Genomic DNA, 27,847 nt, shown 5'->3' with positions numbered 1-27,847 from the left:
ATCCTGTCTATGCAAAAATGTAATTTCACCCGATTTAAATTTGTTAACAAAAATCATAAATATGACAAATTATTGGCTGTGTGATGATAAGGTTCAGAGAAATTGTAAAGAGAGCAGTTATAAACATTCTCCATGGAGGATGAAAATGCGCATGTTCATGCACTTAAGCACAGCTCCTACACCCAAGCAGAAAGACTCCTGGGTGCTGACATAGATATTTTATACCTGACAGGAGGGTAAATATACAGAAATGTCAGCGGCTGAAAGTGAAGTGCATCACACTTAGGGAGTTGTTAATAGCAGGCCAGGTCTACTCCGCTGTAAATGTTGTTGTAGGTGACTCTGATGCACTGCTTATACAATCATTTTAGCTCCTATATACATGAGGTGTCTTGAAAATCACTGTTTGTCATTGTATGATGAATCTTGTGACAGGTGCATATATTACTGGTGAAATCTGGTCTGGTCTACGTCTCCAGATTGATAAATCTTTCACTTTTGAACCAGTTTTAAATGTCTTTTCGAGGGTGGCCATAGAGGTCATTTAAACTGAATTTCAGTGTTAAAATGCTCAGTTCATTTGTCAAAGATTGTAACCATTAATGCCCAGTATACAGCACAGTCATACCATCTGGACTGAAAACCAAGGGTTAAAATCTGTCCTCTGCCTTTTGCTCATGTCATCCCCCAATTTCTCCTCCCAATATTTCTCCTCTTCCTTCAGCTGGCCTATCTGATTCAGGCAAAAAGTCCAAGCACTTATAAACACAGATGATCAAAGAAGGGATGTATGACGTGCAGATATGCAAATCATGTTGTGTAATAATCTGAACATCTTCTTAAGATGACAGGGCTGCACACGGCCTCAGACTCCAATTTTAGCTGCAACAAAACAAGGAAAAAGCATGAATGAGGTGATGCACATTAAACACATTTCTTTCCATTATTCTCATGTCTTAAATCTTCCCCATCACTTTTCCCCCGTGCCCTACTCAATAAAGCAGAAACACCATTAAAGAATCTTTCAGAAAGTAATTACTTTTTTCTCCTGATCGCAACAAAATCACAAGGCAGTCAAAGTAGACCTTGAGAGGTCGGTCTTCACCTGTTTTTGAAGGCAGCAGCCATCCAGTGGAAAAGTATCAGCTCCTAGCTGTTAGCAGAGTGATGTGTGTGAAATGAGCTTAGGTGAAAACAGCAACATCAAACAATCGGGCATAAATGATGCAATATTAGATGAAAAAAAAAAACATAAGAAAGAAAACATCTCTGGACCATTTATGTTCCTCAGAGAAGTCTGCTCTTAGAAAGTCATATATATTATGAAGGACAACTTTACTCTAACCTTAATTTATCTAACTGACAGTGTCTGCTATGCACTGCAGTTGAGCAGTGACATTATGGAGTCATTTTGAAGGATACGCTCACATAATGGTTCCTAGTTTTATTGTATGTTCTTGCAGTGTGTTCACAGCTCTCTGGAGCTGAAAGAGTGTTAATGTTTCATGTCGTCCCTCACGATGGTGAAACCTTCCCAGTCAGTCCTCACTGTCATTCACTGGGTTTAATAAAGCAGAAAATGTTCCTCGTAGTTAAACACAAGCCTTGCCAACGGGTCCCTAACTAATACAATCTTTATTCAACCAATCTTCATAAGAAAACCAAACGCACTCTTCAGTGAACCGTTTCTTATAAACGCCTGTGTCAGAAGATACAGTGCTGACATTAGAGAACTTCCTGTTACCTCAGACATAATAATGGTGTTTCGAGGGAGCTCTTTCAAAGAGGTAGTCAAGGCAACCCTGACCACTGACGTAGTCCAAAACAAATACTCCTCTGATGTGTCATCTAAACAAAGATTTCCAAACTTCCCGATGACTCAGGTTGTCTTTTTCGCTCTCGTTACCTCCTCTGGCTAAGTGGTGAGAGAGAGGTTTAGGATGATCTTTTTCTGACAGTGAGAAGCCTAAGGCATCCCTATAGGAATCAGTACAGACCTATATTCATGCTGAGCTTGTCGAAACACTACACCATAATAATAAAAAAGACCTTTGAAGGTTATCCTCTGAAGATATCAGTTTTATTCTCCTGCAGCTTTGCTCATACTTCAAGTGTCAGATCAGAGGAGATGTGACCGTCACCAGCATGGTGTGACTTTTTCACTTTTATTTCTATGACTACAGATTTGTTACGTCATGTGTCAGATTGAACAGAGGTTCTAATAAATCATAATTTTCCCGACTAATGCCCTGCAGTTTTGCCTCTCTCTCTCACACACAAAAAAAACACACACACACACACACACACACTGAGCATGGCTTATTCAGAAGCCTGGGTATTTGTTTTTCAACTTCTCAGAAGCAGATGTTTGTAATTATTCCGTGTTAATTGGCCGACTTCTAGCTGTCTGTGATGTCTCCTCGGGAAGTGAGATTTCAGGTAAAGAGGGGGAAACATCTTTTTTGGCTTTACAGCAAAGTACTGGTGCAGAAGAGCCTTGTTTTCTCCCCTGTGGATGTGAGACCAGCTCATGTGTGGCGGAGCATCAAAAAATAACCCCGGCTAACTGCTATGTATCTATCGCCGTTCTGGACCCCTACTCCAATTAGCTGTCTCCTAATGAGCCCGTAGACATAGGTTTGCACAGTCTTCTCTTTCATGTTCCTGCTCAGAGCTTCATTTAAAATGTGCACGCTCTGAGAACATGCTGCATGTAAGACATCACATGCAGCATTTTATTTTATTATTCCAAGGTGTTGGTCGGAGAAGAAGAGATACAAAGGAAAAGTGATTTCTCTGGTTCTTTATTCTACATACAAACATGGGCACATTGGACCTCTCTTGAATGCTTACATCTGTTACCATGGCGACGAGAGGCAGAGGGATGATGAGCTTGAGGCTTGTTAGGGCGATGTTCTGCAAAGCCTCCAAATGTTACGCTCGCTGTCTTCCCTCCCGTTCTCAGCACCTCTGTCTTTATCACAACTGAAAACAGTGAACCAGAAGAAAAGCTGCCTGCAGTTTGTCTACTAATTTTCCTCCCTGCAATGTTACATTATCAATTAGCGAGCGCACCGATCCTACAGCTGGCATCAAAGTGTTTTTTTTTTTTTTTTAAACAGCAACACCAGGCTTGCCAGTTAGAAAATTCCACTACAGAGGATTCTGCATCAGAAATATTCTCTTCCTGCGCCTGATTTATTCATGAGCACGAACAAAGCAATCAGATGAGGAAATCTCCCAAGTGGTGGGGGTTCATGTGTGTTTTTTGTGCACCACAGAGTGTCGGGGAAGTGCTCCGGCTCCATCCATTCCCTGCCCAGATGATTACTCGGGGGGCGCTGGCATTAGTTGGTGTCAAAAACTTATTTGCTTCAGGATATGTATGTATCCACATCCACGTCCTCTGCCGCCACGTGTTGGGCTTCAAAGACTTTAGCCTGCACTGCTCCCCCTTCTCCTAGAAGTCTTTGCAATTTTAATTGCCCGTATTCCTCTCTGATTGCACAAACATATCCAGAAGGGGGGTCGGGGTGGGAGTGCAATCACCACATGGGCAAACCAGCAAACACCTGGTGTTCTTGGAGGGTATCATTACAATCGCACCAGTTTCTACACGTCCTGCCTGGATGAAAACAAAGCAAGGCACTTCAGGTGACTTAATCAGAGTGGCTGTGTCTCTCTCTCTGCAGCTCTGAGTCACTCCCCACTCTGTGTGAGTGTGAAAGAGTCCATCCAGACGTGCAGAGGAGGCTGTCTGCAAGGAGGTTTTTTTTTTGTTTTTTTTTTGGTCTGCTCACTCTGGTCAGCAGTGCCGGGTGAATCGTGTTGTGACTGCGGGGCTCAGCTAAAAACCTAAAGCTCTTAATTTGATGTGATCCCCCAGTGCGAGTGCGAGTGTGTGTGTGTGCTTTGTTCCTGAGCTTGTGGGAATGTGTGTTGGTATTTTTCCTCAGGGCCACACTTGTATGCCTGCACACAGCGCAGTGTCACGTTACAGCAGTCAGTATGGCAAACACTTCTGTTCTCTTACAGCAACAACAAAAAAAATGTCAGTAAGAAATCATTGTTTATGCTTATTTAACTATCCACCTGTTAACTTTTTTTTTTCCTGAATAGCAGGCATACAAACAATTGATTTTTCTTCCCTTCTCCTGAAAAGGTCATTCCCGGGTCAGACAACGGCAGGAAAGATGGAAATAAGATGCTACTACATGAAATGATCTATTGATTTTTTTTGTTGTGCTGTACTTGTTATAGTTATGTAGGAGGGTTACAGTGTCTCGTGGTGGATTTTCTCCAGTGAGTCTTAACTGCTGTGGGGGTTTGCTGAGGCAGAAACACTGTTCTAGGTCATATCAGTAGCTAGTAGATTAGACTTGCTAAATTTCAGGGCCATGGGAATGAAAACAAACAAGCAGGATCTGGTTACAGTGGCTGTTTCCTCACACTTTCCCCCAGCCCGCTCGGTTCTGTTTCCTCTGCGCTCGCTCCCCCCCCCCACCCACTCTATGAATGTTTGTCCAGCGAGATGGGCAATAAGTGGGCAAAGCTTGGCTTAGAGGTCAGAATTGAAGATGAGCCACTTGAACGCTCTCAGAGTTTGATTACAGCCTTCAGAGCATTTTCTTTATTCGGGTTAAATGTAAAATCTCTGAGTCCATCCATATGCTTTATAGATGGGCATCTGGCATGAAAAACCCACTTCCTGCTCCTTCATCATTTTGGAACACTGTTTCTGAGGAACATGATATGTCTGGAGGTGAAGCTTCAGAGGGAAGAAACATGCGCATAGAAACGATGAAGGCTTGTTTGTTAACATGCTGTTGTTGATCGACAGTGTTCTGTTTATTGCTGTGAACTTCTGTCACCATCTGAGCTAATGTGAAAACACTAGAACAGATCATACAAAAGTAATGCATCCTTCAGACCTTGTCTACACATTAGATCAGCTGTGTGTCATGTTGATGACCTGAAAGAATCCACTGACAGGAACTTCAACTGTCATTTACTGAACGTCATGTCAAAATGTATCGAGACTTCCACCTAGTGGCGGCTTGTCACACACACCCACATCAGGAATGCATGACACACTTGATGTTTAAGCTCTTTATTTGTCTTTTGGACTCTTTTTAGGAGGGGAAGAAGAAATTCGATAAGGAAACGGAGAAATACTACTCCACGCTTGAGAGACACCTCAACTTGTCGTCCAAAAAGAAGGAAGCCTACCTGCAGGAGGTGAAAGCGAAACCAATTGTCTTATCCCCCCAAACATGTCTTTAAATAATGCTGTTTTTTACGGTCAGCTGAGTGTCTCCTTCAAGTCAAAGCTTTTTTGTGTGTGCTTTATTCTCTCTTCGGGCTCTGTTTCCAGGTGCTGGTGTAATATTAACTCTCTATGTCCACACAGTGCTGTGACCCCTGTCTTGGTTAGGGCTCTAACCCTGGTTTGTTTGCTTCTCCTCAGGCCGACACGCAGATTGATAAGGAGCGGCAACTCTTCTATGATGCGTCCCTCGAGTACGTTTTCAAAATACAGGAAGTGCAAGAAAAAAAGAAGTTTGAATTCGTCGAGCCGGTAGGAGAAGTGTCCTTTTTTTTTTACATATTCCTGTGCTTAAATGCATATTGAAGATGCAGTAATTGCTTAGCCTTTTTACTATGTATAGAGTTAAGGTAGAGTTTTAATGGCACACTCTCGATATAGCACCCAATCCTTGTACTTACTGCTAATGGAAGTGGCTTTTTAAGTGTTTCCTGTGTCTTCTCCTGAGTGGAGACACACTCATACGTCTCTCACAGGTATACATCTTGGCTGGTTTGTGCCGGGTATTTGTCATCTGCATCACAAATTCACTGCAATATTGTCGATCCATTTGTGGGGAGGTGGTGGGTAAAATTAGATAAAGTGCTCGTTGTCAAACAAAACAGGACAAAGTGGAAGCACAAATCCAGCCTGTGTAAAAGCCCGGACCTTCCAGATATGTGGAGTCAATTCTGACATCTTTAGGGGGGAGGAAGCCAGGAAGCATTAAGTTCTCTAGGTGTTAAATGTCTGGAAAACGTGAGATGGGAGCAAAGTGGCTGTTTTAAAAGCCCCCCCCCCCCACTCCCATTTGTTTATATCCACTGGCAGGTCACCCAGAGCCCAGGCCAGAAATGTAAATCTCCAGGCTCCAGGTAGTAATGGGGAAAGTGACAGAGCTCAGCCTTGCCTGTGATGAATCTGGGCACAGATAAGATGCTTCATCCTTGAACATTTGACACAGCGAGTCTCATGTTAGAAATAAAATCTGTGCTTATGTCTGCGGATTTGACCTAGAGAAACCTCATGTGAAGGTGCATTCAGTTTATTCCTCCAACAATGTTTTCTGCACTTTTTTTCCCACAGTTTTTTTTTTTTATTTCTTCTCAGGAAACAAACACACATATTAGAACATGCATTAAAACACTAATTCTCACCCTCCTTCGTCCTCCCCTGGTATCCGAACGGCTACAAATTTGAAATTAATAATAATAAATTAGTACAGTACAAAGGAAAGAAAACAACGACAACAACTAAAGATGATAACAATAGTAACAGTGAAATCAAATGACTCAGTGAGAATAAATAAAGGGGCCAAGTTTGTCACAAGTAGAACCAGTTACTGACCACAGAGATAATAAAAGTAAATATTACTACATCAATACACCCAAATATTGATATGAACTGAATATGCATTTGTTCATACACAAATGGGAGACATGCACATCTTATCTCAGGTGTAATACTGTAGTTTGGTACAGGAAGACACATCTACAGAATCATGGGTAGGCTCATACTCTCACATACTGCCTCATGTAAATGGTTAAATTGTAGTTATACAGAAATCAAATCGATGCAACAGCCCTAGAGAACTCAAAACTTTCCCAGACTTTGCTTATTTTTCTTTCCTCCAGTGCATCATCTTAATAACATTTGATTTGCTCATATTTGCTCATTATCTTTTACCTTACTGTAGATGAGAAGTAATCAGTTTTCCACTGATAATGCAATGCACAGATGAAAAGCATAGTTTAACTCCTACAGTGGAGCTCCACTGAACGTGACTTTGAGGGTGGCACAGAATCAGAGCAGATTCTGTACTTCTGGAAATAAATCACAGCAGGCTCGTTCCCCATGTGTTTAAGAAACTCACTGATAATTGTGTTGTTAAGAAAGTCGTTATGGCATCTGCCTGTCAAAATGGAAATGTGAAGTTGCAGTGTTCCTTATTAAAGTGTTCTCTCTGGTGTAAATTTTAATCAAGCTCTGTATTGTTTATTCACTTGGCAAATCAGCTTTAAATATTCCTCTCTCCAGCTCCTGGCCTTTCTTCAGGGTCTGTTTACGTTCTACCATGAAGGATACGAGCTGGCTCATGAATTTGAGCCTTACAAACAGCAGCTCCAGTTCAACCTACAGAACGTAAGTCTCCACACCTCAGGGGTTGCTACACAAATGCAAGCAGCCTGGTAATCAGATTCTGCAGCTTATCATACCGAGACATAACAAGCAGAGTTTTCACAAATGGATAGCCGTGTGATTAAATGAGATTCTGTGGCGCACAGAGGATCAATAGTTTTCAGAATGTTGTATTGCAGACAGTCACTGCAGGCTGTTTAATGGTAATGTGTCAAAAAAGAGTTGAGAGTTGGGAGTAAAACTACAGCTGCAGCCATGCCCCCCTCCCTCTCTTTCCATCACCATGACCTCACCACTTGTAGCCTGAGGGCCCAAATTTCTCTCTGACCCAAAATGTCAGCCTCACTGCCCTGACAGTTTTCACCGCGTGACCCTCTCTCCAAGTCCTCGGATGCAGAGAGCTCTGAAAGGAGAGGAGGAGAAGGTGAGTCTGTCTCATCATCCCGCTAGTTAGGGGAATGAAACAGCCTCATTCTGTCCTTTAAACTCCATATAAAGAGGTTTACTGGGAGTTTGAACATCTGAGTGTCTGTCCTAATTTTGGCACATCTCTTGTGCATTTTCCATAATAAATGTAACATTTTCAAGGTCACATATTTTTCTCCTTTTCAACCAGTTTAAATGAGTCTCAGAGCTCCCCAAAACATGTGTGAAGTTTCTTGTTCTAAATCCACTCTGATCCTGTATTTGATCATGCCTATAAACCCCTCTATTTCAGCCCTGCTCAGAACAGGCTGTTTCTGTGTCTGTAGCTTTAAATATGTAAATGAGCTGTATCTGACCACGCCCCCTCTCTGGAAGGGCTTTGGGTAGCTCAGGCTTTCTTGTCAGGCTCCATGTCTTATTGTTTACACTGAGAAGGCCAACTCAGAGGGCAGAACAAACACCTAGCTGTGGAAGTGTCACCTACCAGGGGGAGGGGTCACTGCCCTTTGTGATGTCATGAAGGGAAAATCTCCAAACGGCCTCATTGAGCGTACATTTTCTGAAAAGTAGAGCAGGCAAAAGACGGAAAGGATGGACTTTTCTCATAATTTGGGGGGTTTATAGACAGACTATAGACACATATAAGTGTTTGACAAACATGGTAAAGTGTATTTAGCATAACATTTGACCTTTAATGTCCAAACGGTTTGCCAGTATCTCAGTAATTATTTCTCCTGCCTTTTGAAGCTGTACAATTATGAAGCATTTGTCAATGTTTTTCTGTAATTTATGTCAGTCTTCTCCTGTGTCGATAGAATATGAGTGAAAATTAGACTTTTACTGTTAATACACTTATAATCCAACCTTGTTTTTTCTGTGCAGACACGAAACAACTTTGTGAGCACCAAGCAGGAAGTGGAGAAGCTGATGAAGAGGATAAGGTCGGCAGATCAGGACTACAAACCCCCAGGCCAGTGGACGATGGAAGGCTTCCTGTACGTCCAGGAGAAACGTGAGTCTTTCATAGCCAGACGGACCGCCCACCCAACTTTTAAGTGCATGGTTTTCACATCCATCATCATAAACATGTCTTGAGTTCTCCCAGGCCTCTGCAGAAGAGATTCTCTCACACAGAGCTCATAATTCATCCTGTTTACTGATTCACTTTGATGTGCTCTCAGACAAGGGGGGACATACCCGAATTGTAGATTTTTATCAGCAGCGATAAACAACTTTTGATTCATCACACTTTAATTGCAAATTGATTTTCAGAGGTCTTTCCAGAAGCCTGCAATTCAGAGAAAAATATTTTGGCTCTGACTCTGTTTTGTCCTTTTTTTATACTGTCCCTAGGTCCTCTGGGATGCACTTGGACCCGCCATTACTGCACATATGAGAAAGGCAGCAAGACCTTCACCATGAGCACCACTGAAAATAAGTCAGCTGGGAAACAGGTAGTTACGGATTAGCTGCACAAACAAATGATAAAAGCTGAAAAAAACACAGAGTGAGTTTAATCCGTGTGGGTGAAACAAAGAGCCCCTTTGAGGTTTAGAGAATTTCTCAGCCCAGAGGGGAAAAGGTGGGGAGGGGGGGGGGAGCCAAGATGACATAACTGCGAATTGGGCACAGAAAGCAAACGACTTCTTAAGTCAAGGCAGACTAAAATGGTTCAAAGGTAACTAAATTCATAAATAACAATGAAAGGAAAAGTCAAGGAATTAAAATAACCTTAACAGAGACAGTAAGGGGGGAGGGGGGTGAGTTCTGTAGGGTTTTGAAGATTCACTTGATGTAAATGCATGTATGCTTTCAAACTTCATGAAGTGTTAGACAAACATTTTAATTCTGATTATTTTCCATCAATTAAGAGCAACCATGCTGTACATTTACCATAGGATAACAGTTTTTCAACTAAAGTAAATACATCCATGGGGAGAATTAAAGGTAGATGCCTTACATGTGTTAATTATTCTGTTATTATCAGTGTTAGTTTCTATTAATCACTGCAGTGTGTGTGTGTTTGTGTTTTTAGAATGGGCTCGTCCTGAACCAGGCGGAGATGTTCAAACTGAAGTCCTGCATTCGGAGGAAAACGGACTCCATCGACAAACGTTTCTGCTTCGATATCGAAGTGGTGGAGAGGTCTGTGACTGTGATGAGTCATTGACATTGTCCCTTAAAATGTTACTTGCATGGACTGAAAACAAAAACACACAAAACATGACTTCCTCTCGTGTGGTAGATTGAAAATAGCAGGTGGCAAAACATTATGAAATCTACATGCTAGTTTTTGTACCACATGGTTATCTGTGACCTCTGGAAAGTGTTGAAAGTACCATGACATCACTCCAGATATTAGACATGGTCAAATAAGTCCTTTTAATAGAGCTGTCAAAGCAACATTCACCCACATGGAAGTTGTGTTAAAATGAAGCGCCTTTGGGATGTTAAGTTCTTCTCATGCACTTTCTGTTTTATTGAACCCAAAGTGATACTGGAAATGAACCCAGATTATCATGGTAGTGCTGAGAGCTGTTCAGGTTTGATTAACATCTTGTAAGACTCTCTGTTTATCAGATTTGAATGTTTTCAGCTCTGTTTGTGTCCTGCATGTTCCTTCAGCCCTCTCTCCCTCCTAAAGCCCTTGTTTGTTGAATGTCCACATCGACATTGCCTCTATTGTTGAACCCATTCCGTCTTCTCTCTGTGTTCATGTCGATGTAGAAATGACATCTGTCGTGGAACTCTTTTCAGACCGCTTCAGTTTTTCTATAAAGTCCGGTATGTGAACTGACCAGTGCTGCCCTTTCTGAGCCCGTTGCATGTGCTGCATGTGTGCTGCTAATCGTCTCAAATCCAAGCCTTCTAATGACAACCTGTCGCCTTCTTACCACTGCTCAGAATCAGACGTCCTGTGGTCAATAATATGGTACAGGACTCAGATACATTCTTCAATTATTTCTGCTCGTCTGTAATTACTCAGGTAACATATTGATAAATATTCTGAGAATCACTTCATTTCTGTGTCCAGCAGTTTGAAATCCTTCAGCTGTGTGGGAACACTTCGATCTGATTTCTATTTAATGTTTCACTGGGGAATAGATAAAGGTATTCCACAAAGATCAAACACCTTCACGTTGGCTTCCTGCTGATTAACAGTGGCTGAAATGATTAAGTTCTGTGTTACGAGCGTTTGATGGGAGCTCATTATGGTGATGTGTCTGTCAGAATATAGAGTCGATTCATCACTGTGCATTATTGTTGCACGTGGGCCAGCACTGCTCACCCTGGCTGAGCGTTGCTGAGCTTGGACAATAACTGCAGTTTATTTGCGGGACGAGTCATTTATCATAAAAAGCCAGGCCCCAAGGTGCTTGTTCCAACCTCAAGGACAATGAGGGCCGAGCTCCAGTCAGCTTGAAGCTCCTGCATTCATCCTCATTATAATAAACATTATGCTGTTTCATATAAAGCCCGGCCCCGAACAGGCCAAGCGTCTCATTCTAGGGTGGGTTCACACAAATAACTACAGGAGTATTCAGCCATGCGATACCTATCTCTGAAACTTAAACCTAAACTAAATGGGTGAATTTTTATTAGTGGTGCTCAAAGCAGTGAAAAAATTATATTATCAGAATCAGAGTGTTTATTGCCAAGTTGGTCTGCACATACAAAAAATATGTGTCTTGGTGATTTTGGTTAATGAGTACAGAAGCCCTAAGTGGACATACATCCATACATTTTATTCAACCCTAAGAGTAAATATCTGTTGTTTTCTCCAGATCTCAAAGTATTTATCAGGATAACAACGCTTGTTCCCCCATGATAATGAGTCACTTGATGAGTTGTAATGAGTTGTTTTCTCCAGATCTCGAGAAATAAACAGAAATGTACTCGTTACAGAAAAACAAAGTCAAATAAAATGTATGGAATTATGTCCGTTCAGGGCTTCCATACACACCTTTGTATTCAAAGTAAACAGCAGCACTCCTACTGTCGATATGCCTAAATGAAATAAGCCGTTAAAAGATGTCCCTATGATGTGCATTCACATAAGGAGTCAGGTGTGAAGGTTTAATCTGATAATTTTATAATAATGTAGCAGTGTGTCCTTGTTCGATGAGCGTCTATGGGCAGAAAAGGAGAAAGTACTCCCATAGATAACCATTAACTGTCACTTTTCGTTTGTCTTTTTAATGTTTTCAGTGCTGTGAGCATCACAAATGAAACTCCTTCCACCTCCACTGATTTGGATGAAGGCCTTAATACAAAGGACAGAAACAAAAAACTGTCAAATAAATCCAAGACCATCTGCATGGCAAGATATATTCCAGGAAGTTAAAGTGTTTAATTTTGTATTCAAAAATTATTTTTTGCAAGTTGACATTGCTCCATGCAAGTACTAACTATCACCACTGGGTGGGCTTTGTTTTTGTACACCTTTGTCATCACATGGTGTTAGCATCATTAGCATCAGGTAGTGAAAGTACAGTAGCAGAGCTCTGTATCAACAGACAAGCTTAAAGCTATGAAGCCAGTAGTTAGGTCGAGACATGAGACAGAGGATGTGCTGTGCTGTAGAACACAGATGAGATGCAGGTGTATGCATGCTGGGTGAATAAAAAAGGGAATCACTGTAATATTAAAGCATATGTAGCATTTCATTGGGAGTGGAATGTGAGGCACTGAGCCAACAGAGGGCACAGTTTGAAGTCAAGCATTTGCACATGAGCTATTTTAGTCACACTAGTCCTTTTATAGTGGTCTAAGCCAGTGTAAACATGGCCTGTCCAGGGGCCCCAAGGCAATGAGATCAGACTGAGACCAGCTTTTCTCTGAAATCTGTCCAGGCATGGCGTTATGACACTGCAGGCGCTGTCAGAGTCCAACAGAAGATTGTGGCTGGAGGCCATGGATGGCAAGGAGCCGGTGAGGAACTTTGCCTGTTTGTCTTTGAAATATTCTTTTTTTTTTTCTTTCTGCTGGCTGCTGTTTGGCCAGGAGGTTGTTCAGTTGCCTGTTTGACAAGAAAACAAAAGCAAAGCTAATATTTTGTTCACTGGCTCCCTCTTCTGGTAGCATCAGGTTAAGTCTTTTGAGAAACCATGACCTCACCACCCACTTGTGCTAATAATAGGAATGTTTGCTTTAAGCAAATGAACTCTGGGGGAAAGGAACTGTGTAACATATTTACTTCTATCTGGGATTTTCTTCAGTTTCAGCCAACAGGTTGTTTAATATTATGTTGTTTTTTTTTTTACTTTCTCCAGATTTACAACCTGCCAGCTATATTAAGCAAAAAGGAAGAAAGTAAGTGTTTCTTTTTATCTCTCCCAACAAATTCCATCTGAAATGCATACATTCAGCAAAGTAAGCACTATAATAAAATCCCCTGCACACACTCTGTTACTTGGAGCTATCTCTGTTCATTAACACAATTACTTGACATCCACCCACTCAGCTGACATGGCAGAGCCTTCCAGCACAGGGTTTGTATCTTATTAGTCGGAGCACAGGCATAGGGGAATGCTTATTATTCCTGCATGATGCGCGGTTAACCCTGACAGTAATTGACGTGTCAACTTTATTCTCCTGTTGTATTACAGCGTTTCTTAATGAGGCGGGCTTTAACTTTGTAAGGAAATGCATTGACCTGGTGGAGACGAGAGGTGAGGCTTTTCAAATCTCAACAAATCCCAAAGCTTTCATCTGTCAAATGACTTGACTTGCAGCATGGCCGTATTTAAGATCAACAATGTGCCTCATTCATTAGTCGGCATGACAACGTCTCGTGTTGACATTAGCCTTAAATGAAAAGAAAATCTTTACACCTTGTTCCATTTCTTTCATTAACTTTTTTCATTCCAACGCAGGCATCAATACGATGGGACTGTACAGAATCGGAGGGGTCAACTCCAAAGTTCAGAAGCTGATGACTACAGTGTTTTGTAAGAAGCCTTGAATCTGACAAAAAAATACACTTTTATTATTGCTACTTGTGACATTTATACAGGCTTTGATTAAAAACATAAATGACTTATTTTGTCATTTTAAAAGCTTTAATCAAATTTTATTTTACTTTATTTGAAAGCATAAAGCGTATGGACAGCTTGTTTTTTTTTTGCCAGTTCTAGTCAAGTGAAATCTCCAGCTTCAGCAGAGATAGATGAGATGACCTCGCTGTGTGAGGAAAGAGGTCCTCCTTGTGGTGGGTCAGTGTAACAACCACCTGGCCTCATATTACTTTGTCATCAGCTTATTAGATGACCCAAGATAACCCTGTTTCCTTTCAGAGCATGCATTTGAACAGGAAACATCTGAATCATTTATATAAATCCCCTTTAAGCTGGATCTCCATCTCTGTGAGAGAATACTCTTGTGCACATATATTTATATTTATTTCAGGTTCTATTTACACTAGAAGGGAGTTTGTCACTTGAATGCCTCCTGTCAGGTCATGTCAGGTTGTATTGTTTTTACTGACAGTTTATAGCTTACGCATTGTTGTGATATAAAAAGAAAAAAAATGTGTTTCCAATAGCATCCAAGGCACCGGTGCATATGGACCTGGATCCAGAGACGTGGGACAACAAAACGATCACCAGCGGTCTGAAGAATTACCTCAGGTCAGCTCGCCCCACCAGCTGTGTGTCTTTAACTGTCAGGAATCATCATTGCCTCCATTATGCCTCTTAGAAACCTCTCCACTGTTAGTCATGCATTCAGCGCCGCCTGGGACTCACAGAGGCTGCTGACTTTGTTTCGAAAGACTCGTGTCACTCAGGAAACAAACAACAACTGCTACCTTTCTCTCTTATCACCAGGTGTCTCTCTGAGCCTCTAATGACCTTCAAGCTCCACAAAGATTTCATCATGGCCGTCAGTAAGTCATGAAAAGTTACGGCTTTAATGAAACATTTTTGGTTTGCTTTCATCACTACACATGGAAGATGATTTGTTGAAGTCGGTAGAGGTCGGTGTAATGAAACATACATCAAAGGTGCAGCATACACGTCTGCACTGCAGAAAATGTTTTAATAAAGGATGTCAGTGGGGTCTTCATGATTACAGGAATTCAGTATTTTTTTTAATTTTTTGGTCCAATGAAATGAGCAAAGATTGAACCGCTTTAAATTTGTCCTTCTCAAAAAATGACCACATTTCAGGTCTAAATGAGAAGTTGGTTTGGTTTGATCTGTGCTCTACTGCTTATGACTGCACATCTGGATATAGTGTTAAACGTCAGTAAATTGCATCTTGGCATTTTATGCTTTAGTGTATGACCGTGTAATCATATAATGTCCATTTGTCCTTCCTCAGAGTCAGATGACCAGAACTACAGGGTGTGTGCTGTCCACTCTTTGGTCCATAAGTTGCCCGAGAGGAACAAGGAAATGCTGGAGCTTCTAATAAAACACCTCGTCACGTACGTGTAGCCGTAATGAATCAGTTACGCTGCAGCCTCTGAGAGGAGATAAACATTTCTGCGACTGATTAAATGGTCTTCATAGTTCAGGGAGACGTTAGTGCATTCTCAGGTGTCTCTAAAACTGGGAAAATAGAATATTTTACAGCACTAACACTCTCTGTCCTCGTCCTGCAGAGTTTCCACAGAAAACCAGGCTAACCTAATGACAGTGTCAAACCTGGGTGTCATCTTTGGGCCCACACTGATGCGCTCACAAGAGGAAACCGTGGCGGCCATGATGAACATCAAGTTCCAGAACATTGTGGTAGAAATACTTATCGAGAACTTCAACAAGGTGGGTCAGGTTCAAGTGCAGTATGCTTTCATTTTAACTCTAACATTAATCAATTTATTATACATGCAATTCTTGCTTTTCTGGTGTTGTTTTCTTCCCTCACAATATAGACGATGACTTCAGCCAACAAACAAACCTTAAATACCCAACAATTTAATAACTGGTCTTTCATGTCAAGAAATCAACACAATAAACATGTTTGTGTTGAGTAATCAATGTGCATCTCTGGACTTCCAGATCTTTCACCAGCCTCCAGATCCCAACGTGCCCCTGCCCCAACCTCAGAGCCGAGAGCCTGGCTGTCGGAGGAGCAGGGCCATCTGTCTGTCGACGGGGCCCAGGAAGCCCCGCAGCCTCTACACGCCGACACTGTGTCTGGCAGATGCAGAAAGTGAGTACCACAGCTGGGATTACCTCAGCAGGTCATCACGCCACAATTTTCTAAACCTGTCGACGGCCTCTAATATCCGTCACCGCATGTATACACATGGGCTTACGGTTACCTTAGGGGGTTACCTTAATTTAGCTGTTTTGTTTTTTTTGTCATTTAAAATGGAAAGCTAGTGTTGCTTACAGATAATGATTATCTCTTTAAAGAGATGTTTTCTTGCACCATTAATGAACCACGCTGACTTTTTCACTCAGCAGGTTTTAATGAGGGCTCTGTGTGCCTCTTCTCTGGTCCCTGCATAGGTGACACTTTGAGCAGCAGCCCAGGCAGCACCCCCATGGGCAGCATGGAGTCTCTGTCCTCCCACTCCTCTGAGCAGAACAGCTCCTCCAAAACCGCCTCCTCCACTCAGGTCAAGGACAAGACGCTCCTGGACCCCGGCCGAACGCCGTCACAGCTTTCAAACGGCCCCAGGAGCGCCGCATGTGTCAGCAGCCCAGAGTCCAGCTCCAGGGAGGATGCCGGGCGTACAGATGGAGAGTCAGAGGATGCTCTCAGCCTGTCCTCTGTGAGCACCGCACCCAGGCTGTCTCCCGCCCCCAAAAAAGCCCCCCACTGTCGCATCGACCTCCGGCCGGCATTGCTGAACCGCTCAGCTGCTCCCTCTCTGAGATCACTGCACATGTCTGAAGGTTAGATAATCAGTTTAAACTTGTCTGCCACGAGTTTGTTGATCTTGTTTACCGCGCAGTAATGAAAGTGGAAATAAACGTCGTAAAAAAATGTCATTTTCAGGACAGAATTCATAAACTGGATACTTTTATTATCATAACATATTCCTCCAGGACGTTATAGTCTTAGAGATGACAGCACCCCCTTGAGTGAAGTATAAACAGCGGCGGTAAAATGTTATTTACACGTCTCATCTCTTGAGTCACTTGGCGCATATGGCTCAGCTGTTTGAGTAATAAACTTTAGTATCTTTGTGTCATTCACACAGACAGGGAGTTATTATTTGTATGTCTCCCTCCAGGCCGCAGAAGCTGCTCTGGATCTGTCCACAATCTGTCAACACTGGAGCCCAGAGAGAGTCTGAAGCCTGCCGAGCACCCCGATCTCCCACCAAAAGTAGTGCTCCGCCGCAGGATGGACACGTCGGCAAGCAACGGCTACCAAAGACCTGGATCAGTGTAATGACTTCTCTCCAACTAATGCATTATAATCCTCCACTTCTGGTACTAATTATGATATCAGATGCAGTGTAATGCCTCCCTTACCTTAACCCTGTGCTGAAACAATTAGTCGAATATTATATATATATAATATATATTTCATAAGGCTATATTTAAAAACAATTCTGACTCTGAGTTCATGAAAAATATCCAAAGAGCACAATTCTCCGGTACCAGCTTTTAAATATCTCAATAAATATTTGTGTTTTGGACTCTTTGGTCAGAGTAAAGTAGTTCAAGCTGTTACTCCGGCTTTGAGAAAAAGCGATGGGAAAGTTTCCACACATTCTGTAGACAAAATGATATATTGTTTTTATAAGCAGCCACAGACAGGTTCATAAATAATCTAAATAAGCAGTGGTTTCTGTGACTCCACGTAAAAATAAGCCTTGACGACGACGGTTCAGCAACATTTCTCCCAGTCTTCCTCCGTCTCTCGGTCTCTCCCCTCTGAGTCATCTCCTCCTCCTTCGTCTGTGTATGAGCGCTGAGCATTGAGCGATCTCCCCGATCAGATGAGAATGTGTTAGTAGATTTATGTCTTTTTCCCTCTCTGGTGGGAGAGCTGACTTTAATTGCACTCAGCCTGCTCGGGGGTTGATGTGACCCAGTAGCAGTCTGCTCCGGGGTCTCTCGGGACAAATAGAATGTTTGACTTGTCATGTCTGAGAGGCCTGTCACACACTCTCTCGCAAGTAGCTTTCCTTGTACAGCACCCGAGTGTGCCCGAGGCTCTGTTGTCCTCTTGACTCTAAGGTTGTTGTGTGCAGGGTCAACTGTAACCTTGTTACATAGTTTAACTCGATTGACCACCATACTAAGCCGAGTCCGCCCAGAGGAAGGAAACCTCCCACATTGTGTCGTAACGCATTTCAGTGCGTTCGAAACAATGAGGATCGCTGGCAGGGCCAAGAGAAAGTGCACCGATTTGTTTTTGTCTGGAATTTTTTCCTGAGGCGGCCCAATAAATCAATAAATCAATATAGAGTGGGAAAGATTTTCTGACTCTGATTCTCTGATTGCAGCACATATTTTCTCTGGATTACGTCATTTGCCAACTCTTTGTTTTTCAGGAGTTTATTTGATGCATGATCCATATCAAGAGCACTCAACTTTTTTTGTTTCTGGTTTTGTTTCAGGGTTGCTGCCAGGGCTCTGCTTTTTGAAAATGCCTCTTCTCAACAGCCTGCTCCAGTCGGAAGGTCACATCCTACAAGTCCTACATTCTAATTAATCCAACTCTCATCTACTTAAAACCTGCCCTGACACTGCCTGTTTTTTTTGTTTTCTTTATAGAGATGCCAAAGCAATGTATTCCTGTGAGGCAGAACACAGCCATGAGCTCAGCTTCCCCCAGGGGGCGCACTTCACAAACGGTGAGCAGAGCCAGTGCAAGACAAACATTTACTTTACTCGGTCGACGGATGCTGCAGAAGTTCTCACATGATCCTCCTTTGCAAAGCTTATTTGACATTTAAAAAGGTGTACACAGACAGTCTGGTGTGTACTGGCAACACACTGCACAGGCTTGGCTAATTCCCAATGTTATGTGGAGACATAAAACAATTTTGTTCTTGGCGTGACACCCCCATATGCATTGATTAAATAAATAAACAAACAGCTCCAGGATTTTTTTTATTGCCTCTTGCCTTTTTCCATCTCGAGCTGCCTTGGCCCTGGACCAGTGCAGGCAGGTCACTGTAACCTAGTGATGGAAGGCACCGGTGCCTGCTCCCTGTTAACACAGCCGGCAGCCAAACGCAAAAAACGTCAACAAACACTCCCCCTGCACTTAACAGCAGGCAGCAGAGTACTTTGATTGCCCTCTACATTAACAGGATATATTTTTTTTTTATCTACATCAGTCATTAGCACATCTCTGCCAGATTGTTTTAGATGACTATTTTTAAAGCTTTTCCTCGCTTTTCCTCCGAGAAAATGATTAATCGTGTTGTTTTATTATGTGTATACAGTGATAAAGCAAAGCGATCCCGCTTTCAAGTCTGCTAAAATGCTCCACAGGGACCGAGTTAAAAGAGCAGCCTGACCCAGAGTCTTCCTCAATCTGCTGTAAATGTTTAGTTTTCTGCCTAATTGCTTTTTTTCCCTTTTTCACTAAGTCTGGGAAATAATGCAACCAAACTCAGGCTTGGTGGTTCTAATGAGCCAGTTTCTCTCCTCTAAGTATATATCTATTTTTTTTCTCTCTTTTTGTGCCCTCAGTCTACCGCTCCGTTGAACCAGGCTGGCTCCAAGCAACATACGAGGGCAGAACAGGTTTGATCCCTGAGAATTATGTCGTCTTCCTCTGACAGGATGGTAAACTCGGCATCTTTTCATGGTATCCATGGAAACATAATGCACAACGTGGCTGATTGTAATGTTTATGTCACTCCGGGTGGCTGACATTTCTGCATTTTGATGCAGATATCAAACAGGACAGTTATTGCTCTCACAGTGCTGAAAGTCCAAATATTAAAAACCTCCTGAGCTGTACTGACTTCAATGTTTTAAAGGGTTTGAGGAATCAGAAGATCACGAGTCACAGACAATGATGTTAGTATACTCCCCTTCATCTGCACTGATATTTAAAGTCACAGTATTAGAGCTCCGAATCACACACAAAAAAAAATCACATCCCGTTTCACAAGGTTTATTGTCAGAAATATATTACCTTTTTTCACTTTCCATTCTATCAACGTAACACTTTCATGGAGTTGTTAATGGAAATCTGTAGCTTCATAAACATGTCGTTATAACTGTAATTTATCAAGCTGTGATTATAAATAAGGATAGATTATAGTCTATTAGAATCTAATAATAAAAAAAAGCATAATGGTTTGCACCTTAACTTCCATGTTCATGTGAACATTGTTCATCCACTGAACCCGCTCACCTCTGCAGTGCACTTTCTCTTTAGCTACACAGTACTGTCCACTCCTGCTCCTGACTTCCTGTCTAGTTTCTAATCCAACATATGGACTTCTTGTAACTGGTAGTTACTGTATTAAATCATCACATTAGATAAATATATACTGTGTGAATATATAAATGTGTTTTTGTTTTTTTATAATGCCATGAATGCTTCGTTAGAGGTGGAGTTCACCTCGAGCGCCTGTTGTGCTTCTGTGTTTACTGGTACACTGGTATGTATCAGATCATATCATGTAAGAGATGGACGTTTCATCATTTACTTTTCTGTTACTGTAACAGCATTTCTAAAGTACAAACTAGTCCACATCCATCTCAAATGTTCACTTCAGTGATACCAGTTGAGAAAGCCAAAGATAAAAGATAATGACCCCCCCCCCCCCCTCTGCTCTTCACTTCTTACAATCTGAAAAGTTACAGCAAAGTAAAACTGTCTCTGTTGATAGTAAACAATATTTACAGATTATTTCACATGTCACTCTTGCCAAGATCACGTTATTCTTTCCATTTTTACATTTTTAAGAATGTGAGCTGGCCTTGAACGTCGATGCTGGAAGAAACAAAACTCCCTTACACTAAGAGCATTATCCATATCCTGAATATGTAACATTTGACATCCTCTTGTGTAATGGCAAGCTTGTTTCCTTGCAATCACTTTCTGTGTCTTAACGGTGCAAAAAAAAAAAACATGTCTATTAATAAACAGCGTGATTTCTAAGACCTGTGCTCTGAATGTTTTGTGACAATACGTTTAGCTTTCTGCATGCTGCAGCAAGAAATTCAAAAAGTAGAGCAGGTGGAACTCTCGGGTTCTTCTAGTATGACACTTGTTTCTTTCTATCCTTAGCTTTATGGAAAGTAGTTTCCATTAGAGTGTTTTCTTTCTGTCTGTGTTAACTATGGAGCTGCAGAGACAGTAGCTGCTTCCTTTCTTTCCTATCTGTTTAGAAAAATGGCCGTGAGAAGTGGTTTAATAAGTTATAAATATGTACACTGAACCAGACATTATAATTCAGGTATTTTGTTTTGTACCTTTTTTTTCTCAGATCTGTTACAGGCATCACATTAAGGTCCATTGTTGTGTGGATTTCAATACGGCTAAATGTTTTATCAAAACAAGATATGAAGACCATTAAGCCGTCTAGGCAGAGTCATGCACTGGGTTATACCGTATGTGAAATTCAGGCACACAGTAAGTTTATCTGTGTTTGATAAAGCCGGTCAGTTTGCCAGCTTCTCCTCCCTGACCTCTGGGCAGCGAGTCACTCTAATGCTAACCCTTAACAAATGTGAAAAATTAAATTTCAGCTTTCACTGTCACTGGTGTAGGAATAAAATATTGGAAACACTGATTATCTGAATTTCTGTTTGCAGCTTCAGTACAAAAATATCTGTATCTCTGCAGGTTCTTCAAACCTCCTGTATATCAGCCTATCAGTACCATCTGTACAAAGGTTTTAGGATGGGAACAGGTGGCTACACCAGCATTTCACAGAGGAGCTTCATTGAGTAATACTTCTAAATTCATAAAATAAACATAGTTCTGTTCTTTGAAAAAGAAGGAGTGTATGTTTTTGATCCCAAAAAGTAAAGGCTAAAGACCATCATGTGAGGCAGACTGGCAAAGTGTTCATGACGGACTACAGTGGTGTAAGCTATGAAGAATCCAGTAAATTGAAAGGGCGCTTATCCAGTAACGAGATGTCTCCACAGAGCTGTGATGTCAGTGCTGGTATCATCACTTGGAGTGGAATAAGAGCGGCCTCACCATGCCTGCCAGGACCTTGGGTAGCTGGGAGGCAATAACCTCTGTCATCATCTCTGGAAACTCCACTCTCATGGCGTCTGCTTGGATGAAGGTGCTCAGACAGAACAGGTTGACCTTCTTCACTATCTGTCAGCAAAGAAACATTCATATCCTGTTTAAGCACTCGTTCACGTACCAGTCGTACAAAGAAATGAATTTAATACTCAGATTTACAAGAGAGCATACGTCGTGCATAGCGTCCATCAGCTTGGTGAGGTGGTAGAATCGCTGTGAGCTGGCCACCAGGCCCTTCTCCTTCATGTGGATCGCCTTGGTCAGCTCCCGGACGTAGGATTGCCTCATCTCTTCAAACGCTGCCTGACTTTTTAGCCCCTCGAGCGGCACTGAGAAGAGACGGGATACTTAAAGATTAAAAATATAACCCAAAACATTAGCTCTTAGATTGTAATTTTGGGCTTTTGACTTAATTTACACAGGATAGTGGATAGAGTAGGAAATCAGGAGAAAGAGGGGGGAAAGGAGCCACAGGTAGGACTCAAACCTGGGCTGCCTGCTTCGAGGACTAGATCCTCTGTACATGGGGAGCGACCCAACCACTGGGCCATCAGTGCCCTGCATTTGCTCTTTTAAATGTATCAAGAATCACCCTTTGAAAAGCCAGTGAGTTCTGTAACTAATGACATGAAACTGTCAAAACAATGTTTCCTGTCAGTTTCAAACTGAAACTTGATACCTGCTGCTACATTAATCTTATCAAGGTCAAGTCACCCTGAACGACTCTCCCCTTTATTTTGTGGCTTTAGGGTAGACGGTCATCAAAGCTTGACATTGTAACACTACGCTCAGAGCGGTGAGTTCAAACGAGGTCAACATAAGGTGAGGTCATCGTGAAACAGATACAGCGAAGTTCTCTGGCTTTTCACCTGTGTTGAGTAAAATGATCGCTTTCATGCAGAGAAACTCCTCGCGGGTGACTTGGAGATTGGCAAACTCCTGCGGGATGAACTGTATCGCCAGGCAGAGGTCATAAATCGGAGATCTCCTCATTTGCTCCCTGTCAGAGACAAAGACATAAAAACAGGTTGATGCTTCTGAACTTACAGACAGCCTGGTGTTTCATCTGAAACCGTCGCTTCATGAATAAATGCATCAGTCTCTAACCTTTAAACACAAATCACTGACAATCCAAACCAACTGAAATTGCCTGTATGATGGTCTGTATTACTTACTGACTGAGAACCAGATCAGGTGCAAAGTATAAATATTCACTGGTGACATTCTGGAAGGAGCGCCACCCGAGAGAGAACACCATCAGGTTCATCCACGAGTACTGGATGAGGGTCATCTGATCGTTGATGTGGAGATTACGAAACCCTTCAAAAGAAAACATTAATGGACTTTAATTTGACGAGTTCCTCCTTCGCTTTGTGTCGTGTCAGATGTTACCTGTGTCATAACACCTGTGAACTAATGTAATGTCACACTAAGTGGTGTATAACTCTGGTTCCACAGTAATATTTTAGCTTGCAGCCTAGTTGATAAAAACAAAATCCTCTTTAATTGAACACTTGACTTCTCTCATGTCTCATAGTTATTATAAAGCCTTCAATCTGAGTCAGGGTTTAAGGCTGAGTCCTTCAGCTAGGCCTGACTTCTGATCCCCATGGAAACGACTGTGACGACCCTGAGCCGCAGAGAGCCCATTACCTGGCAGAGACTTGGACCACTTGACGATCCACAGCAGCTGTTTCTCACACAGCCTGTTGAGGCTGTTGAGCAGGAGATGGGGAACATCGGTCTGGGAGTTGTCGTAACCGGAGTACATGACCTCCGGCTCGATGTTTTCCAGGACATTGAGGATGTGTTGGGAGAGATGCATCTCGCGGATGCCCGGTATGCAGGACATGGAGGTCAAGGCCTGATTGTCGCTGGACATGGCCAAGTGAGACTGGAACATCAGGGAGGGGGGCAAACCCAAGGCCTTCAGGGCCCCGAAGCGCTTCAGCTTCCTACCTGTGAAATGAATACACAAGGCATCGTTAAATCTGATGACGAAGAGCACGAAGAGAATAAACCTTCATAGAGGCAAATAAGGTGGTGAACAAACACATCTGGAATGACCTACACAAACACGACAATGGACATCATGTTCTCCTATTTCATACCTTTCATATTCTTTTTTTCAAAACCATCCTTTCAAATTTGATTTCAATACAATCTTTTTGATCAATCGCTTTAAACATTCCTTGTGGTGGCGATTCAGTCTTACATGACCAATAAGTTGTATTCATACCATGCAGGCAAATTATCTCTGTGCAAAAATAAATCTTAGTAAATGGTACCTCCAAGCATCATTCCAGCTTGATAACACTTCCGAAGGCGACAGGCAGGGCAGTTTTTTCTCCTGATCTTGTCCACAATGCAGTCGTTCCGCCCAGCGCAGAGATAACTGTGATGGCCTATGGATTGAAAGGGTACAGACAATGCTCACAATTTTATCAGCACTTGATTTTTTTGAAATATACAAAGGAGGAGGAGAGGCACATAATGAGGAAGGAAAAGGAGTTGAAGAGCTCTCTCGACTATTACCCTGACTACTTTCCTCCACACTGTTCTAGGGAGATCTAAAGAAGAAAATGAGATAGAGGCGAGGCTGTGAGGACAGAGTGACATGGCCATGGTGAGACAGAGTGGCTCTTACGTATCTCGCGTTGCCAGATAACAAGAAAAAACAAGTCCAAGACGAAGAACACGGTGAACACTGGTCAATGTGATACTGTTGCTAATGACCTTTAACAACTACCATGGAAGGTCAGTCCAAATGGATGTTAACTCCCCCGCAGTGATTCACCAAATTCACTGTAGACCTGTGATAGCTTATTTATGGGAATCATGTTCAGATGCAGCCTGTAAAAAGACACAATGTGAACAGAAAAATGAAATAAGTAAGCCCAGGAGGGACATTTTTATTTTCATGTATTCATGTCATACAGCTTGTGTTAAGGAACAGTTACAACAGTGTGCATGAAAAAAGAACCAAGACAAAATAAAAAAAACTTTCCCATCAGGGAGGGAGGGATCATAAAGCAGTCAAGCAGGTTTGATCAGATGTCACTGGCCAGATGGTAAAAGGCATTTAATTAAACGATAAAATCTGAGAAAAGCTTGTTAACTGTTTGCTGTAGCTGATGTGTGGGATTTTTTTACCAGTACAATATTAACACGGCCCTGACAAATATGTGACTTAAAAAAACATTTATAAAAACAAAAGAAAATGACTGCTTGAGTTAAATAATAAATGTTCTTAACCTTTATATATATATAAAAAAAAAAGTATCTTATTACCTTGCTTACCTTCAACTGCTCTTTTAAAAAAGACTTTACAGCTCCCGCAGGTTAACACTCCATAGTGGCAACCCGAGGCCTCATCACCACAGATCACACACATCCTCTGAGGCGGCATACTAAGAAAAACACAACAGAAAAGGTCATTTCAATTATATAGACATCCAAACTCTTATAAGAGATGAAGGCGGGGCTGTTCATCTGAGATTGTGATCCACATTTTAAACTTTCACTTGACAGTTGTTTGAACAGCACATAAGTAATATTAATCTGTACAACATCTGATGTGGCTTGTTATTTTCACAGACAGGAAGTAAACATGTTGTTCTTACAGTAAGAATCTGATTGTCAAGCGCCCAGAGTACAACATAAGGTGTACGAGGTGGTTGAGGGTTGGTGTTGCGTTGCAGGCTCCAGATGCAATGTTCTAAGAAAACCACATCGAAACTAGACCTTGTGTGGTCAGATGTTCTTGTTTACGGTTCTTTTTTCAAATGTCAACAACAATTAATCGGTTTGAACCTTTTAATGGAAAGGAGGAAGACTGCAGATTTAATACAGGCAGTTAAATGAAGGGACTTATCAGATGAGAAGAAGCAGAACTGAGTCATAAACGGCTCATTGTTGTGCAGTGGAAATCATTTATCACATCACTTGTCATTTAGGCTTTTAGTACAATCTGATACAATCTGAGAAACAGCTGTCTCCATCTTTTCTTTGAATTATGTCTCACAAGCAGGTCAAACTCATTACAAGTTCACTCACGACTGATTTCTTTTTCAAAGACTGACATTAAGTGAAGTAAGTAAATTACCCGGGGAAAGTGGAGTAAGGTGAAGCGTTCCTCTGAATCAGGGCCTGGTTCTGGATCCCATCATAGCTGCCGCGTGTGAACGGCTCCTCGGCAAACGCTGATGACTGGCACCAGTACTGAGACTCGGGAGGGCACGCCTGAATCTGCCAACGGGGAACTTCGCTCTTGAACATCGTCAGTTGCGTGGATGTGTTCGTGTTGGCATCGAATTGTATGCCAGCCTTCCCTGGCAAACTGCACCTGGAGTCGCTTCTCCCCTGGCCCAGCGCTGGGAGCAGCTCCGTCTGGTTCAGGTCGATCAAAAAGTTTGGAGATCCCTGCTCCAGCCCCGGTCGGGGACCCACGGTCCCAGGCGTGAAGCTGGAGTCCAGAACGGGTATCTCCGCGGATGCATCAAAGTTTGGAGAGAGGGTCGGGGTCCCCATAATCACAGAAGGCTCCTGTTCGTCTTTGATGAACTTACACACTGCAGTTGTCGACGGGAGACTTAAACTTGCGCATGGCAAACTTTCGGTTGTGGTCACACTCGTCCTCTGAACATTTATCAAATCTCCCCACGGCGCACTGTCACACTTCAGATAGTCACTGCTTCGGTCATAAAAATGCTTCCCAGCGAGAGAGCCATAGAGTACGGTACAGTCTTTGAAAACGGTGTCTTCGCCTGTCGAGTTTACACCGTGGATCAGTGTGCCAACGTTTCCAAAATTACGCACGTCGGAGGACATGCACGTTAGAGACTGTGAGTCGTTAGATAATTTATTGTTACTATACACCGCTTCAATCAAGTCACTTACTCTTGTTTCAGTGGAATCCGCCATCGAGGCACCAGCAGTGCTCATCCCTTCGCTTACTTTATTGTCCATTCCCTGCCCCGAGCAGCGCACAGCAGAGAGTGGAGTGCGCCCGGAGGCTGGACGCAGCGTGATACGTCTTAGATCAGAGACTTTCCTGTAGTCCTCCTCCCTGTTTAGGAAGGCTGTAACTTTGACTTTCATTCGCATAAGAGCCTCTGTGATATGTAACAGCTGTTCAGTCAGATCAAACAAACACAAGTTTGTAGTGTTGAAGATGAGGAATAAAACGTATGCAGTTATTCGATATGTCAGTAAATGAACCAGGCATGTTTCAGTGAAGTGAAAGTGGGTGCCATGTTTGTAAGTTAAATTGATTTTCTTCTCCTTTTTCTTTTACAGACTGAAGCTTTTCCAATTCAGGCGCAATAGTGAATAATGCACCAGATCCCAGTGGAAGACGCACTGCAGAGTCACTCTATGAGAAGTGTATGGAGTAACACTCCTAACACTATCTTTAAGGGGAAGTAGCTAGCCAATGGGGAGAACAGATGATGAATCACTTCAGTGCCAAGAGCCTTAAGTCTCCACCCATGATCATCAGTGAGGTGCAATCTTAATATTTTCAGTCTGTGCGTACAATTTGGCACATTTTTTGTCGCTTGATTATTTAACACAGTGGTTCTCAAACGATGGTACGCGTACCACCGGTATTTCTTTGTCGTACTCTTATCTTATCTAGCTTGTATCTATTGGGCTGTATTTATATCAAGTGTGTTTTCCCCTCTAAATTAATCTAGTTTTTGCAGCAAACAACTTTAATCTGCTCAATTTATGTTAACAGATATTCTCTTAATGTAGGCCTACATTAAGAGAATATCTGTTAACAGAATATCTGTTAATGTAGGCCTACATTAAGAGAATATCTGTTAACAGAAT

The 27,847-nt window shown here is 42.2% G+C and overlaps 2 protein-coding genes across 4 annotated transcripts in view; one reads left to right on the top strand and one right to left on the bottom strand.

The window, feature by feature from the left end:
• Positions 1-20,908, top strand: part of LOC109984738 (rho GTPase-activating protein 42) — a 64,252-nt gene extending 43,344 nt beyond the window's left edge. Inside the window, exons 5-25 of one of the 2 annotated variants that reach the window (XM_020634855.3) lie at positions 5,137-5,238; positions 5,468-5,578; positions 7,343-7,447; positions 8,753-8,882; positions 9,224-9,324; positions 9,906-10,015; positions 10,598-10,654; positions 12,724-12,802; positions 13,144-13,183; positions 13,480-13,542; positions 13,747-13,821; positions 14,415-14,499; positions 14,698-14,756; positions 15,194-15,299; positions 15,477-15,636; positions 15,874-16,027; positions 16,330-16,719; positions 17,061-17,217; positions 18,399-18,461; positions 18,556-18,635; positions 19,483-20,908. In XM_020634855.3, the coding sequence (XP_020490511.1) occupies positions 5,137-5,238; positions 5,468-5,578; positions 7,343-7,447; positions 8,753-8,882; positions 9,224-9,324; positions 9,906-10,015; positions 10,598-10,654; positions 12,724-12,802; positions 13,144-13,183; positions 13,480-13,542; positions 13,747-13,821; positions 14,415-14,499; positions 14,698-14,756; positions 15,194-15,299; positions 15,477-15,636; positions 15,874-16,027; positions 16,330-16,719; positions 17,061-17,217; positions 18,399-18,461; positions 18,556-18,635; positions 19,483-19,571 (2,316 nt within the window). In that variant the 3' untranslated portion in view covers positions 19,572-20,908. The remainder of the gene's footprint in view (positions 1-5,136; positions 5,239-5,467; positions 5,579-7,342; positions 7,448-8,752; positions 8,883-9,223; positions 9,325-9,905; positions 10,016-10,597; positions 10,655-12,723; positions 12,803-13,143; positions 13,184-13,479; positions 13,543-13,746; positions 13,822-14,414; positions 14,500-14,697; positions 14,757-15,193; positions 15,300-15,476; positions 15,637-15,873; positions 16,028-16,329; positions 16,720-17,060; positions 17,218-18,398; positions 18,462-18,555; positions 18,636-19,482) is intronic. The other variant, XM_020634857.3, reaches the window with a different exon arrangement.
• On the bottom strand, positions 19,897-27,366 carry pgr (progesterone receptor). Of its 2 annotated transcripts, none has more exons than XM_029277536.2 (8): positions 26,118-27,366; positions 25,304-25,422; positions 24,301-24,417; positions 23,666-23,971; positions 23,188-23,332; positions 22,882-23,012; positions 22,184-22,341; positions 19,897-22,084 (listed from the first exon to the last, which is right to left on the bottom strand). In XM_029277536.2, exons 1-8 carry the CDS (start codon positions 27,116-27,118, stop codon positions 21,929-21,931), a joined length of 2,133 nt encoding a protein of 710 aa, XP_029133369.1. In that variant the 5' UTR covers positions 27,119-27,366; the 3' UTR covers positions 19,897-21,928. The 2 variants fall into 2 exon arrangements, with proteins under 2 accessions (XP_029133369.1, XP_020490515.2); XM_020634859.3 differs by having other exon boundaries at positions 25,313-25,422.
• Between the last annotated feature and the right edge of the window lie 481 nt (positions 27,367-27,847).

This window comes from Labrus bergylta, chromosome 11 (assembly GCF_963930695.1).
Source record: "Labrus bergylta chromosome 11, fLabBer1.1, whole genome shotgun sequence".
Taxonomy (NCBI): Eukaryota; Metazoa; Chordata; class Actinopteri; order Labriformes; family Labridae; genus Labrus; species Labrus bergylta.
Note: the sequence above shows the minus strand (reverse complement) of the source record. Positions and strands in the feature narration are given on the sequence as shown.

What these genes read in the sequence shown, in the direction of transcription:
- pgr (XM_029277536.2), bottom strand. Translation starts at nt 27,118, where the DNA reads ATGCGAATGAAAGTCAAAGTTACAGCCTTCCTAAACAGGGAGGAGGAC. An exon ending in AGCTGGAATGATGCTTGGAG is followed by an intron (nt 23,972 to 24,300) that starts GTACCATTTACT and finishes TTCATTTCACAG; the next exon opens with GTAGGAAGCTGAAGCGCTTC. An exon ending in GATCATTTTACTCAACACAG is followed by an intron (nt 22,342 to 22,881) that starts GTGAAAAGCCAG and finishes GTCTCTTCTCAG; the next exon opens with TGCCGCTCGAGGGGCTAAAA.